This window comes from Salvelinus alpinus, chromosome 1, assembly GCF_045679555.1.
Source record: "Salvelinus alpinus chromosome 1, SLU_Salpinus.1, whole genome shotgun sequence".
NCBI classification, from domain to species: domain Eukaryota; kingdom Metazoa; phylum Chordata; class Actinopteri; order Salmoniformes; family Salmonidae; genus Salvelinus; species Salvelinus alpinus.
In genome coordinates, this window is record NC_092086.1 from 104520533 (window position 1) to 104534206 (window position 13674).

Genomic DNA, 13674 nt, shown 5'->3' on the forward strand with positions numbered 1-13674 from the left:
TTTGTAATTAATCAATCCCATGCTGTCTGCCTCCTCTTTGTCCACAGAACCAGTATCGTTTTGAAGGCACTGGCTTCCCGACCATTCCTCAGTTAATTGAACACCATTACACTTCAAAGCAAGTTATTACCAAGAAGTCTGGGGTGGTGCTTTTAAACCCAGTCGTCAAGGTAAAACATATTTCCTCTCCTATCTTTGTTCATACACCCTGTGATTCAGATCTAAAGTCAATGAGTGGTCTCACAACAGGGTTGGGAATGTAATTATTGCTAAAGCCATCAAGCTGTCATGGAGGCCTTTAATCACACTGTGAAACTCATCAACATGCTTAGGTTGTTCATTATCTTGTGGTGTTTGTGGCAGGAGGCTAATAGATGGTCAGGAATAAGCCCTTCTGACATCAACTAAATATTTTTGTTTGAATCAGTAAAGTGCTGTGATCACAGTTGAACAACTTTTTGTTGGAAGTTCTAACTACACTCTTTCTTTTTTTTTATCAAACATTTTTTTAAAACTCTAATGTATTAGAATAGAGCTTCTCAGACGGTTACAATACCAGTTACAATACCAGGTTGTTCTCTTTTGAATCACAGTGATCATACTGTGCTCCAGAAGACGCCTTGCTATTTTACCCATTGACAATGGTAGTGATGGGGGAAAAATATGTGCAGTAAAATATCAGGTTATTATTTTTGACAACCTATATCGTATCGTTTGGACAATATGGCAATATAATTTTTGCGCTGGTTGGCTGTACCTGCACCAGAGCTCCAGTATGTTCTCCATATTCTTTTTAAATAAGGATCCAATTTGCTTTCAGCACTTTTATTTCCATGCCTGATCAAAACTTGTTTTCTCATGGCTCTCATCCCTCAGCAGCAGACATATGGTGAGTGATGCGATTGGAACGTCGAATCGCAGTAAAATCACAGTATTGTATCGCAATACATATAGAATCGTGAGAATCGCAATACATATCGTATCGCCACCTAAGTATCATGATAATATCGTATCGTGAGGTCCCTGGCAATTCACTGCCCTAATTGACAGTATTAACTCCTGGTTTCCAGACCTGTATGATGTTTTTCAGGACACATTTGTCATGTATAATAGTGCAAATGTCTTTTTAATATCCGCTCTGTGTTGCAAAAATAGGCCAACACTGTCAATAGCCAGGTTTAATCATAGAGAAGACCTCGAGTCCTCTTCAGCTAGCCTGCTGGTGATGAACATAATGGTGTTTTAATTGCCTCAGCCATCACCAACACGGGGCTAATGGTTGTTGTCATTACTACTGTAATGGATCTGCTGAAGCCTAGGAATAATAAGTGTTTTTAAATGCTCTTTCTTCAAGCACTTCATGGCAAAGCGGTGAAATTTGACCATTAGGGACCACCTCGCTCTTGGAAGAATGCGATTTGGATTTGATCATTGTGTTATTGGATGAGACTGGCCATTGGAATGTTATGTTGAGCTGGGCCAAAGATGGAAAGACTTTGAAATTATTTTCCCTTCTCTGATGTTTTTGAGGCATCAAGGTCTTTTGTGGTTGATTTTTTTTGTTGTTGTAATTGTGCCTCGGATTATAGTCATTCTGAATATAAAGTAGTCGGTCGGTGCTCCAATGTTACACAGTAGCTTTTGTATGGTTTTCATTGTACTGTTTGTGGATGTTCTGTGTCTTGTGTTTACAATTGCCTATGTTTTGTTCCATCTTTTGTAGGATAAAAAATGGATACTCAACCATGAGGATGTTACTCTTGGAGAGCTTCTTGGCAAAGTGAGTGATTTTAGATATCCTTTTCATTTTCACTACATCTGTAGGACAGATATTATCTTGGATTAGTTTTGACATTCATCATCATTGATGTCAATATATGTTTGATTAAACCAACTTCTGTTACTGTATCTCTGTTTTTCTTTGTTCTTAGGGCAACTTTGGTGAGGTATTTAAAGGAACATTGCGGGACAAGACTCCTGTGGCAGTCAAAACATGTAAAGAGGATCTTCCACAGGAGCTGAAGATTAAGTTCCTATCAGAAGCCAGGTTAGATGACAAAATCACATTTTTATTTGTTACATGCGCCGAATGTCCTAGTTCCTATCGAGCCAGGTGAGAGGATCACATGTCCCAGTTCCTATCAGAAGATGAAAATGTCTGCTGTCAATCATTTGCAGGTCCCATCGAGTACCTTGAAACGTCTGTTCACTCATCTAACATTATTTCACTTCACACGCTTTTAATCTGGTGATTAGAGATTTGACAGTTATGTAATTATCTCATACTGGTACTTTCTTGATCTACAGGATCCTCAAACAATATGACCACGCAAACATTGTGAAGCTGATAGGCGTCTGCACACAACGACAGCCTATTTACATTGTGATGGAGCTAGTGTCAGGTAAGTCCAGTAGCATAACTTTTTAGGACTCAATTGTAGTGTGTTTACAACACTGTGTTACAAATGTGAATATACATTTTATATCCTATTTGAAGGAGGGGACTTCTTGTCGTTTCTACGGAAGAAGAAGGAAGACCTGAAGACCAAACAGCTGGTGAAGTTTTCATTAGATGCTGCTGCAGGAATGGCTTACCTCGAGCTCAAAAACTGCATCCACAGGTATGGAGATCTTCGCCTTGTTTTAGCGTTGTCAACATCAATCAGAAATATTGTATGTTTATTCTTCTCCATAGAGTATTCCAACTAGGGCTAGGCGACATAGCCAAAATATCATATCACAATATTTGTTCAAATTTGTGATGGTATTTTATGTTTTTTAATATTAAAAGTTCTAAATATACTTGGAGTAGTTTATAACCCTAGGGTGGCAACACAGCAATTGTAAGTGATTTCAATTTGGCTTTCTTCATTCTCCATTTACAGTTCATTCCAACTTCAAACAAAAATCATGTTCAGTGTTTTCCTCAATTTCTGCATTTCCTACACTTTTGTTATCATTTCCACACGTTGCCACGCAGGGCTGCATGAAAAGGACAAAAATCTAGGCATAGTGAATTTGTGAACTGTTGGAATCGTGGAAATATAATGATTATTCAAATTTTATAGTTGGAATATAGTGGGCAGCACCTTGAATACATTGTTGTTTGACATGAGAACGAATGAATAAACCAGGGATGAATTATTGAGAGGGAAGGAACCAAAGTGTTTCCAGGGGAATCTAATTAGATGTTACATTGCATGTTTTCTGTCCTCATGTAGCTAGCTAACATATGCATGCTTCGCTTATAGAGAGAAATAGTAATGGCATCTTTTTGTAGGCCCTAACTCAACCATGGCTCGTTGGTCAAAGCCTATGGGGAAATTAATGGAGTTTTTGAATAAATAGGGGTGTGAACGCTAAAACGTTTAAACAAAGTTGGGATCCTTAGTGTTAAGAAAAATCCCTAAACGAAAACAATGTTTTTTTCCCTTCACTTAAAATCACAGTTCAGTTATCACAAAACATGATTTTCTTGTTATAGCCAATAGGCTATAAAGGCCTGGGGAAGTTGTGTAATTCACATACAACCAGAGAGGAAGAGACTACTTGGTGTATTTGCAAGGTTTGTAAAACAAGACATTACGAGATGCAGATTACCAAAACATATGAGCACGCTTTTGCCTTCTGCCTCTCTCTCCTTTACTCTGGCTTGCCTGCTCTGTCTCTTCTCTAAGGCTGCAAGTGTGTGTTCAGTCTAGCGGTCATACATATTTAATAGTACCGTTATTCTGCATTGTAAATTGATGTGGAATCTTTCGAAGAGTCTGCAAATTTTCTGTTATCGTGTTAAAGGAAAACCCGATGTTGCAATTTAAACGTTAAGCAAAATTGTCCCTTTGTCACATCTCTAGTGGTAAACACAGGCTTAGGAGATATACGTTTTGTTCTATGAGTTCATCTTCATCAGCTAACGTACATTTTTGTGAATTTTGAAGCATTTATGTTCTTAAAAAAGCACAAAGCACACCAATGCTTCATAAAGATCATGTTAACTGACTGATATTATCTCATAGAACAAAATGTATAAGATCTCCTAAGCCTGTGTTAACCTCAGACCTTATTTTGGGGGTTTATCCAAAAAAACTATTCTTTGCCCATAGAGATGGCTGAATGAACCAGAGGTAACTGATTTCCGGGTTTTAGAACTAAAAGCTGGCGAACTCTATTCCTCTCTGATTTAGACGATGCCGTTGCACAAACAACATGCTTGTCTAGACCTACACCAGCACTGGTACCAAAGTTTGATAACTAAACCAAGATAGACCACAGCCCGTTGTTTCAAATGGGAACACATAAGTCATAGTTGGCAGAACAAGCAAGGAGCTGGGCAGAGCCAAGCACGAGTTTGCGAGATCCTATTGGCTCATTGTAGCGCACATTTGCATATTTCGTTTAGGGACTCCTTCTCGCCATGGACTCCTTCTAAACATCGCCATTTTTTTTAACTTTAGGGTAAAGTTGACAACTTAGTCCACTCTGTTCGTAACAGATTCTAGTTTTGGGAACAGAACTGTGTTGAGATCAAATGTTTAATCGAAATCCAGCATCTCCCACTGCCTGACACTTGGCTTCGTGGAAACGCTAAGCGGATACATATACATCCGGTGAAATATCTGTTTACCATGCTATATTAGCTAGCTACGTTTTCTGATTCTCGAAGTACATTTAGCAAGCTAGCTAGCAAGCCAGCTAATGAACAATTAGCATTAGTGGCTAACACAATTGATTTTATCCACAAGGCACAACTTGCTAAGAAAAGACAAACTAGCAGACGGTAGTTTGCAGGCAGTAAGGTACACAAATTAATAGGGTAACTATAGAAAGCTTGTGGTAATCAGCATTGTTGTCACCAATATCTTGTTGCATCTATCTGACCATGCAGACTGCAGAGTGAATGGTAAGAAAGTGCTCGTGACTCCGTGGTTGAGCAACCACATGCTCTCCCTGAGTGACAGGGCGCAGGGCTTGGTGTGGGAAGCAGGAGGACAGGTAGAAAAGAAGACTCAAGTAGCAAACGGAGTAAAAGATAAAAACGGACAGAGTTGCATATCACATTTAACAAACCAAACATTGAAATACCATTATAGATGGTAAAGTAAAAGCCCAAACCAGTCCATGCATTAATACTGGTATGTAGTAAAATACGATATACAGCCCTAATTCCAACAAATAGCCCTATCTGTCTAATGTTCAAGAGATTGCTCATGCTTTGAATAGAATTTCAGTTAAGTTCTTATTTTTACTTCTATATATGACACACAACTTCATACATGAAGCTATTCTTAACCTAGCATGAAGCCTACTAGGCTGGTCATGGCTCACGTCAACACCATTATCCCAGAATCCCTAGTCCCACTCCAATTTGCATACTGCCCCAACAGATCCACAGATGATGCAATCTCTATTGCACTCCACACTGCCCTTTCCCACCTGGACAAAAGGAACACCTATGTGAGAATGCTATTCATTGACTACAGCTCAGCGTTCAACACCGTAGTGCCCTCAAAGCTCATCACTAAGCTAAGGACCCTGGGACTAAATACCTCCCTCTGCAACTGGATCCTGGACTTCCTGACGTGCCGCCCCCAGGTGGTAAGGGTAGGTAACAACACATCTGCCACGCTGATCCTCAACACGGGGGCCCCTTAGGGGTGCGGGCTCAGTCCTCTCCTGTTCACCCATGACTGCATGGCCAAGCACGACTCCAACACCATCATTAAGTTTACCGATGACACAACAGTAGGCCTGATCACCGACAACGATGAGATGAGATGAGACGGCCTGTAGGGAGGAGGTCAGAGACCTGGCAGTCTGGTGCCATGATAACAACCTATCCCTCAACGTGATCAAGACAAAGGAGATGATTGTGGACTACAGGAAAAGGAGGACCGAGCACGCCCCCATTCTCATCGACAGGGCTGTAGTGGAGCAGGTTGAGAGCTTCCAGTTCCTTGGTGTCCACATTACCAACAAACTAGAATGGGGGTAGTGCCTTTGGCTAAGCTTCCTACCATCCAGGACCTTTATACCAGGCGGTGTCAGAGGAAGGCCCTAAAAATTGTCAAAAACTCCAGCCACCCTAGTCAGACTGTTCTCTCTGCTACCACGCGGTACCGGAACGCCAAGTCTCTAGGTCCAAAAGGCTTCTTAACAGCTTCTACCACCAAGTCATAAGACTCCTGAACATCTAATCAAATGGCTACCTGGACTATTTGCATTGTCCCCCCCACCCCCATTTTATGCTGCTGCTACTTTCTGTTATCTATGCATATAGTCACTTTACCTCTACCTACATGTACATATTACCTCAATTCCCTTAACTAACCGGTGCCCCTGCACATTGACTCAGTACCGGTACCCCCTGTATATAGCCTCACTACTGTTATTTTTTTGTTGCTCCTTAATAATTTTTATATTACATTTATTTATTATTCAGTTTATTTTAGTAAATCATTTTTTCATAACTGCATTGTTGGTTGGGCTTGTAAGTAAGCATTTCACTGTAAGGTCTACACCTGTTGTATCCGGTGCATGTGACAAATAACATTTTATTTTATTTACAAATCTAACTGAATTTAAACCCCATGAAATGTCTTCCCCTCTGTAATGCCAGAAGGCCCCCTAAAGTAAGATATGTGAGGGGACAACATGTATCTCTCTCTGCTTAATGCAGTTTACAACACTGTCACCTTTGATGGTAACACACCAAGCCCTGAGCCATATCTCTCTATCCAGGCCAATTTGAGATTGTGTTTTCGGGTGAAAACTAGTATTTCCAGCAAGCCAGACAGTCGCAAGAAGAGAGAGAGAGAGAGGTGCTGCAGCTGCAGCTGCAATCAGTCTTCCATTTATCTCAGCACAGCGGGGCTATCAAATCATCTCCGGTGCATTGCTCTTACTTATCTCACCGGGGCCAGTCTCCCTGAGTGACAGCCTAATTTAGCCCAACTCTGTGGCTCGGTGCCGGCAGTCAGCAGAAATGACAGGAGAAGCGCTTTGAAAGATACCGGCGTAGCTGTAGGCCTCTTCTCACAGAGGGGCTGCAGATGAGGGCTATGAAATTGAAATGGGAGGGATGCAGGGTGCAATCTGTCCTGCGAATGTGTACACATGGATGTCGCACCCACGCATATACGGGGCATACACACTTTCACATACTTACACACACAACCCTGTAGTGTACACACACATACCGGGTCATCCCAGCCCCCTGCAGCAGGGCCAACCAAATCTGGTGGATTACTTTTGTCTCTGCAAAGTAGAAATGTTCACATGATCAGATTACAGACAGTATGGTGACCTTAACATGGACAGTGGTAGTGGAGCTCCCCATCTGTTAAAAATAGGGTTGGTTTTAGGTGTCCTGATTGCCTACTATTTCAGTCATTTATTTCATGGCATATTGTTAATATGAAAATGTTAATGTCCATGATGAGTATTACTTCTCTATTTTATACTTAACACTTATTTTTCTTAAAACTGCAATGTTGGTTAAAGGAATGTAAGTAAGCATTTCACTGTAAGGTCTACACCTTTGTAATCGGCACATGTCACAAATAAACATTTGTCGGAGGAGGATGGAGGGAGAATGGAAGTGAAATGATATTATTATCCCTCCCCCTGTCCATCCTTTAGGGATCTGGCGGCTAGGAACTGTCTGGTGGGAGAGAGCAACCTGCTGAAGATCAGCGACTTTGGGATGTCGAGACAAGAGGACGATGGGATCTACTCATCGTCTGGCCTCAAACAGATCCCCATCAAGTGGACGGCTCCAGAGGCTTTGAATTATGGTAAACTGGAGGGCCTTTCTTTTTCACCAATTTCTTTATCAAAGCTCCAAATAGATTTATAGGTTAACGGCAACATAGGCCTTACCCCTTAAAGGGTAACTACTGTAGAAATAACTCTCAATAACCATGTTCTTTTGGGAGTATATGATTTGTAGCTCTGCAGGAGGTAGCATAGTTTGATCAATTCTTCTTGATGACACAGCATTTCTTCTTCAATACTTGATGGCTGAGACAGTGGGGTTGTGTTTGGTCGTTGTTCCAGGGAGATACAGCTCGGAGAGTGATGTGTGGAGTTTTGGCATCCTCCTATGGGAAACGTTTAGTCTAGGAGTGTGTCCTTACCCAGGGATGACCAACCAGCAGGCCAGAGAGCAAGTGGAGAAAGGTAAGAAGACATCCCTCCAAGGGTTCAGAGTGTTGTGTTGATCTCCCTTATTGCCAGCATATCTCTATTAGCCTGGTAGCCAGATCTGTTTGTGCTTTAGCCAACTCCTCTGTTGCTTATTGTCAGGCCAGTAGACAGAGGTGTATGTTCTCCAGTATTTTTTTTAACCTCTTGACAAGCTCATTCATAAGTGAACCCTCCCTGAGTCGTCAACAGATTGTACCTTACAATTTTTCCTGTTGTGAGGGTCTTGCTAATGATATAAGACGGCACAACACTCACTACATGGCCAGAATTATGTGGACAGCCATTCAAATTTGTGGGTTATGCTATTTCAGCCACATCCGTTGCTGACAGGTATCAAATTGAGCACACAGCCATGCAATCTCCATAGACAAACATTGACAGTAGAATGGCCTTACTGAAGAGCTCACCTTTGCAACAAGTCAGTTTGTCAAATTTCTGCCCTGCTAGAGCTGCCCTGGTCAACTGTAAGTGCTGTTATTGTGAAGTGGAAACAGAACGGGATCACCTAGCGCGTAAAAAATCGTCTGTCCTCGGTTGCAACACTCACTACTGAGTTCCAAACTGTTCCAAACTGCCTGTGGAAGTAACGTCAGCATAAGAACTGTTCGTCTGGATGAGAGAACTCAAAGGATTACTTTAAGGGGTTGTCTGTCTGTCCTTTTGCATTGGAGTTGGCCCTATAGAGACAATTACTTTAACTACAAGAAGTCATGAAGAGAACTGCGTTGGATGGTCATTTGTTCTCTAAACTTATACCCCTGATTATACTGCCTCGATCCATCTTAGGAAATTAAATTACATTTTCCCTCTGTCTGTCTCCCCCCCCCCCATCTTAGATTACAGAATGTCCTGTCCAACAAAGTGCCCTGAGGAGATTTACAAAGTCATGCAGAAGTGCTGGGAGTACAAACCTGAAAATCGGCCAAAGTTCGCCGACCTTCAGAAAGAACTGGCCTCGATCAAGAAGAAATAGCAGCCTGGTGGGGGAAGGTGGACCAGGTCATGTCATCACATCCAGGGGATCACCCCCTTACAACCTGAGAGAAACACCACAGAACGTTACAGCCTTGATGCTACTTGTCGTGATTGTACTCACGATGTATACTTTGTCACAAAATCACTGTGTTATTTGCCTAGGCAACTGTTTTGAGCCATTATCAAGGAGAGAGATCTCTGCTTAGCTTGGATCATTGTCAAAATATGACAGTATTATTTTTTTAAACCTGGTGTTCCTTTATTTCTGTTCCTTTCTCTTACTGAACCTCTGCAACTAAAGGTGTTTTGAGACATAACCACGCAAACATGTGTACAATAGATACAATTCATCATGCTCCATTGCACTTCTGTCGTTTTGCTATTGGTCATCACTCGGGCATAGCCACGATAATGAGAAATGGCACAATTTCTAGTTTTTTTTTTAGGGCCCTGAGTTTGGTCCTGTTAAGGTTAGATGAGTAATATGACTTGAAAATGCAAAGCAGTCTGGTGCTCCGTGTAGCCGTGCAACGTCTAAAAAAGACTGTCTAGATGCACTCCGTAGCTCATTTCAGTCTTCAGAGACAGATGGGGTTTGAGAACCAGTTCCTACCCAAGGACGTAACAGTTTATACCTAAGGGTATAGTGTCCTGTTTTTGTCTCGAGCTTGACTTTTCGACATTCAGCAAGAAGTTTTTTCTTCTTCCTGTGAAGTCTTATTGTGATGTGACAGTTTGATTTGAGATCTGTGAATCATTTCTGTCCTAAGATTTCGTAAAGTATTCTCTTTTTGCCCACTATTTAATGTAGAAAACCTTTGAGTAAAACATACGAGGATAAGTGCAATTTGTGACACCCTTTTCCTATAATTGTTTGGGCTTTGTAATGTAGAAATATTGCAATAAGGCCATTTATTTAGAATTAATATAATTTTACTTAGAATTATTAAATGTTTCAGACCCTCCAGAATGCTGACTATTTTCTACGTTTTGGTCTCTGTTGTTACAAGCTCAATACTCATAATTTGAGAATTAGAATGTACCATAACTGTACTATCTGACTTGAAATGTGAATTTAGCATTTTGTGTCAAAAACAATCCGCTTTTACATAGCTACGAGAGTTTTAAGGAGCTCCATTTTTCATGTATTCATTTTTCTGGCATTTTTTTACTTCCATTTAAAATAAAATAAAAAACTACTGTTCTAAATCGTTGATAGACATGCATTCAGCAATGAACAGTGAACTTGTTTTCATTAAGTATACTTAGGGCCAGGAGTTGTATCTGACCATGCGACATGACCAAGAGAGAACTCTGGGGCCTAGTCTATACCTATGGTCTACAGTTTTCCTGGCAAGGTAATTCTCCGGTCCCTAATATAGTATATTCGCTATTCCAGCCACTCCTGTATGATGTAATTTCTCTGAGGGTGCCATGTTGTTTCTATGTCAACCAAGCTCCTTGCCATTTGTGCTGACAGCCCAAGCGTGTCTTCAAAAGCATCTTCTGTGAAGTAACACGTCACATCCATCAGTTTCACTCCTATTAGAATGATGGAACTCTTGTCTTTCAAAAAACATTCCTCCTGTATTTTGTAAATACTTGTAGATGCTATAACTTTTATTTTATGCAAATGTAGGTCACGTTTTGTGTGTTTCTCTATTGGAAGTGTTTCTTCCAATGATTTATTCGATAAAGAAAACATTTTCTATGTTTTGCTTCCGAATCTGCATGATTGTTTGTACATTTTTAGTATATGTATAAAAGATTTTTGGAAAAATCCTCTTTCCTATCCATTATACAATGTCTCCTGCTCATCTATCCTGTATCCTCATCTTACTGTGTCACAAATTACACCCTATTCCCTATATAGTGCACTTATATGCCAAAGGTAGTACATTATATGGCGAATAGGGTGTCATTTGAGACACAGGCTTTGGTTCGTTGACAGGAGTAACAGTTATTTTCTTCATTTCTCCAGTCAAATTATCTCCTGATATTTAAAGAAATGTTTTGCAACCTAGTAAGAAAAAGGTGTAGAATGAATAGGCGAAGGGAGCTTACATCTTAACTACTGGTTGATGAGCACAAGATATTTCTGTTTAACACATTTGAAAAGCATACACCTTTTTCAGTAACTCTTATTTATTTGAAACACTTAAATAGTATGAGTATTTTATATTAATTTGTCTCCTGTTAGTGTATTAAAATATTTGCCAGTTTTTTGTTTTTATAGAATTTGTTCTATGGTTAAAATTGTTTTCTATTTTTATTCTTCTCATGCAAAGTGACAAAGTCTAGATTTCCCCATGAGTAGTTAAAAATCTGCTCTACATTACTGGCCAATACATGATACAGACCATTATTACACTTGTGTTGAATGGAATTGTCTTTGTCACTCATTTGTTTTTGAGTGAAAGTGTATTTAAGCTTCACAATTCAATGTGAAAGTATTGTGCTGCATTAACGTTAGCATTCCGGTATGTACTCCAAGACCAGCTTCACAGCATTTGAAGGTGCAGTGCCTTCGAAAAGTATTCATACCCCTCGACTTTTGACATTTGTTACGTTACAGCCTTATTGTTTAATGGATTAAATAAATCCTCTCAGCAATCTACACACAATAACCCATATTAACAAAGCAAAAACAAGTTTTTACATTTTTTTTGCCAATTATAAATAAACAACTTATTTACATAAGTATTCAGATCCTTTGTTATAAGACTTGAAATTGAGCTCAGGTGCATCCTGTTTCCATTGATGATCCTTGATTACTCTACAACTTGGAGTCCACTTGAGGTCAATTCAATTGATTGGACATGATTTGGAAAGGCACACAACCGTATATAAGGTCCCACAGTTGACAGAGCAAAAACCAAGCCATGAAGTCGAAGGAGTTGTCCGTAGAGCTCAGAGACAGGATTGTTTCGAGGCACAGATCTGGGGAAGGGTACCAAAAATGTCTGCAGCATTGAAGTTCCCAAAGAACACAGTGTCCTCCATCATTCTTAAATGGGAGAAGTTTGGAACGACCACCACTCTTCCTAGAGCTGGCCGCCCGGACATACTGAGAAATCGGAGAAGGGCCTTGGTCAGGGAGGTGATAAAGAACCCGATGGTCACTCTGACAGAACTCCAGTGTTCCTCTGTGGAGATGGGAGAACCTTCCAGAAGTACAACCATCTCTGTAGCACTCCACAAATCAAGCCTTCATGGTAGTGGCCAGATGAAAGCCATTCCTCAGTAAAAAGCACATTACAGCCCGCTTGGAGTTTGCCAAAAGGCACCTAAAATATTCTTAGACCATGAGAAACACAATTCTCTGGTCTGATGAAACCAAGATTGAACCTTTTGGCCTGAATGCCAAATGTCACGTCTGGAGGATACCTGGCACCATCCCTACGGTGAAGCATGATGGTGGCAGTATCATGCTGTGGGGATGTTTTTCAGCCGGCAGGGACTGGGAGACTAGTCAGGATAGAGGGAAAGGTGAACGGAGCGATCCTTGATGAAAACCTGCTCCAGAGCGCTCAGACTGGGGCGAAGGTTCACCTTCCGACAGGACAACGCAGGAGTGGCTTCAGAACAAGTCTCTGAATGTCCTTGAGTGGCCCAGCCAGAGCCCGGTCTTGAACCTGATCAAACATCTCTCGAGAGACCTGAAAATAGCTCTGCAGCGACGCTCCCCATCCAACCTGACAGAGCTTGAAAAGAATGGGAGAAACTCCCCAAATGCAAGTGTTCCAAGCTTGTCGCGACACCCAAGACTCAAGGCTGTAGTCACTGCCAAAGGTGCTTCAACAAAGTACTGAACACTTATGTAAAGTTTATAAATTACCTGTTTTTGCCTTTGCCTTGTCATTATGGGGTATTGTGTGTAGATTGATGAGGATTTTTTTTTACATTTAAAAAGCTGTAATGTAACAAAATGTGGTTAAAGTCAAGGGGTCTGAATACTTTCCAAATGCACTATGTGCATTACTGAGCTTTTTTCCTAAAGCATATTGTTTTTTAATGTGTGTGTCAGACTAATTTAAAGAGCTGGGATATTTATTGCCACAACAGACCTTATTGATTGCACTTTTGGCCATGTTAAAGACACACAATAGTACTGTTGTGTTTAGCCCAACATGCTTCCCTATGAATAAAGACCATATCTAAAGTAACAAGTGAACACTGGATTTCAATGAGTATCACATTATTATAGTTAGCCCATATTATCTAGTAAGAATTACTGTAGCTAGTGTGGTTGTATTTGAAAAATGTCCTTAAATGTGTTTGCTATTACACACCTGTATGCCCCTTGTTAGATTTAGCTTTCACAATCATGTCCTGTCATTGTTTATACTGTGTACTTGCAATAAAAAACATTATTGGCTCTTTGAATTCAACAGATCATGTTATTTCTGATTTGGGAAGGTGGAGAAATTAATATACACCATTATCTTTGAAATCCTTATTCAGAATACAAATATTTGATGATCCGCTTACATT

The 13674-nt window shown here is 40.5% G+C and overlaps 1 protein-coding gene across 5 annotated transcripts in view; it reads left to right on the plus strand.

Annotated features, from left to right (window-relative positions):
• LOC139556254 (tyrosine-protein kinase Fer-like) overlaps positions 1–13558 on the plus strand; it is a 32561-nt gene extending 19003 nt beyond the window's left edge. For 3 of the 5 annotated variants that reach the window (XM_071370007.1, XM_071370185.1, XM_071370105.1), the window contains exons 12-19: positions 48–170; positions 1724–1780; positions 1932–2047; positions 2308–2402; positions 2498–2621; positions 7639–7793; positions 8029–8178; positions 9042–13558. In XM_071370007.1, coding sequence (XP_071226108.1) covers positions 48–170; positions 1724–1780; positions 1932–2047; positions 2308–2402; positions 2498–2621; positions 7639–7793; positions 8029–8178; positions 9042–9178 — 957 coding nt within the window. In that variant the 3' untranslated portion in view covers positions 9179–13558. The remainder of the gene's footprint in view (positions 1–47; positions 171–1723; positions 1781–1931; positions 2048–2307; positions 2403–2497; positions 2622–7638; positions 7794–8028; positions 8179–9041) is intronic. The other 2 variants (XM_071370270.1, XM_071370346.1) reach the window with 1 other exon arrangement.
• Positions 13559–13674: the final 116 nt, after the last annotated feature.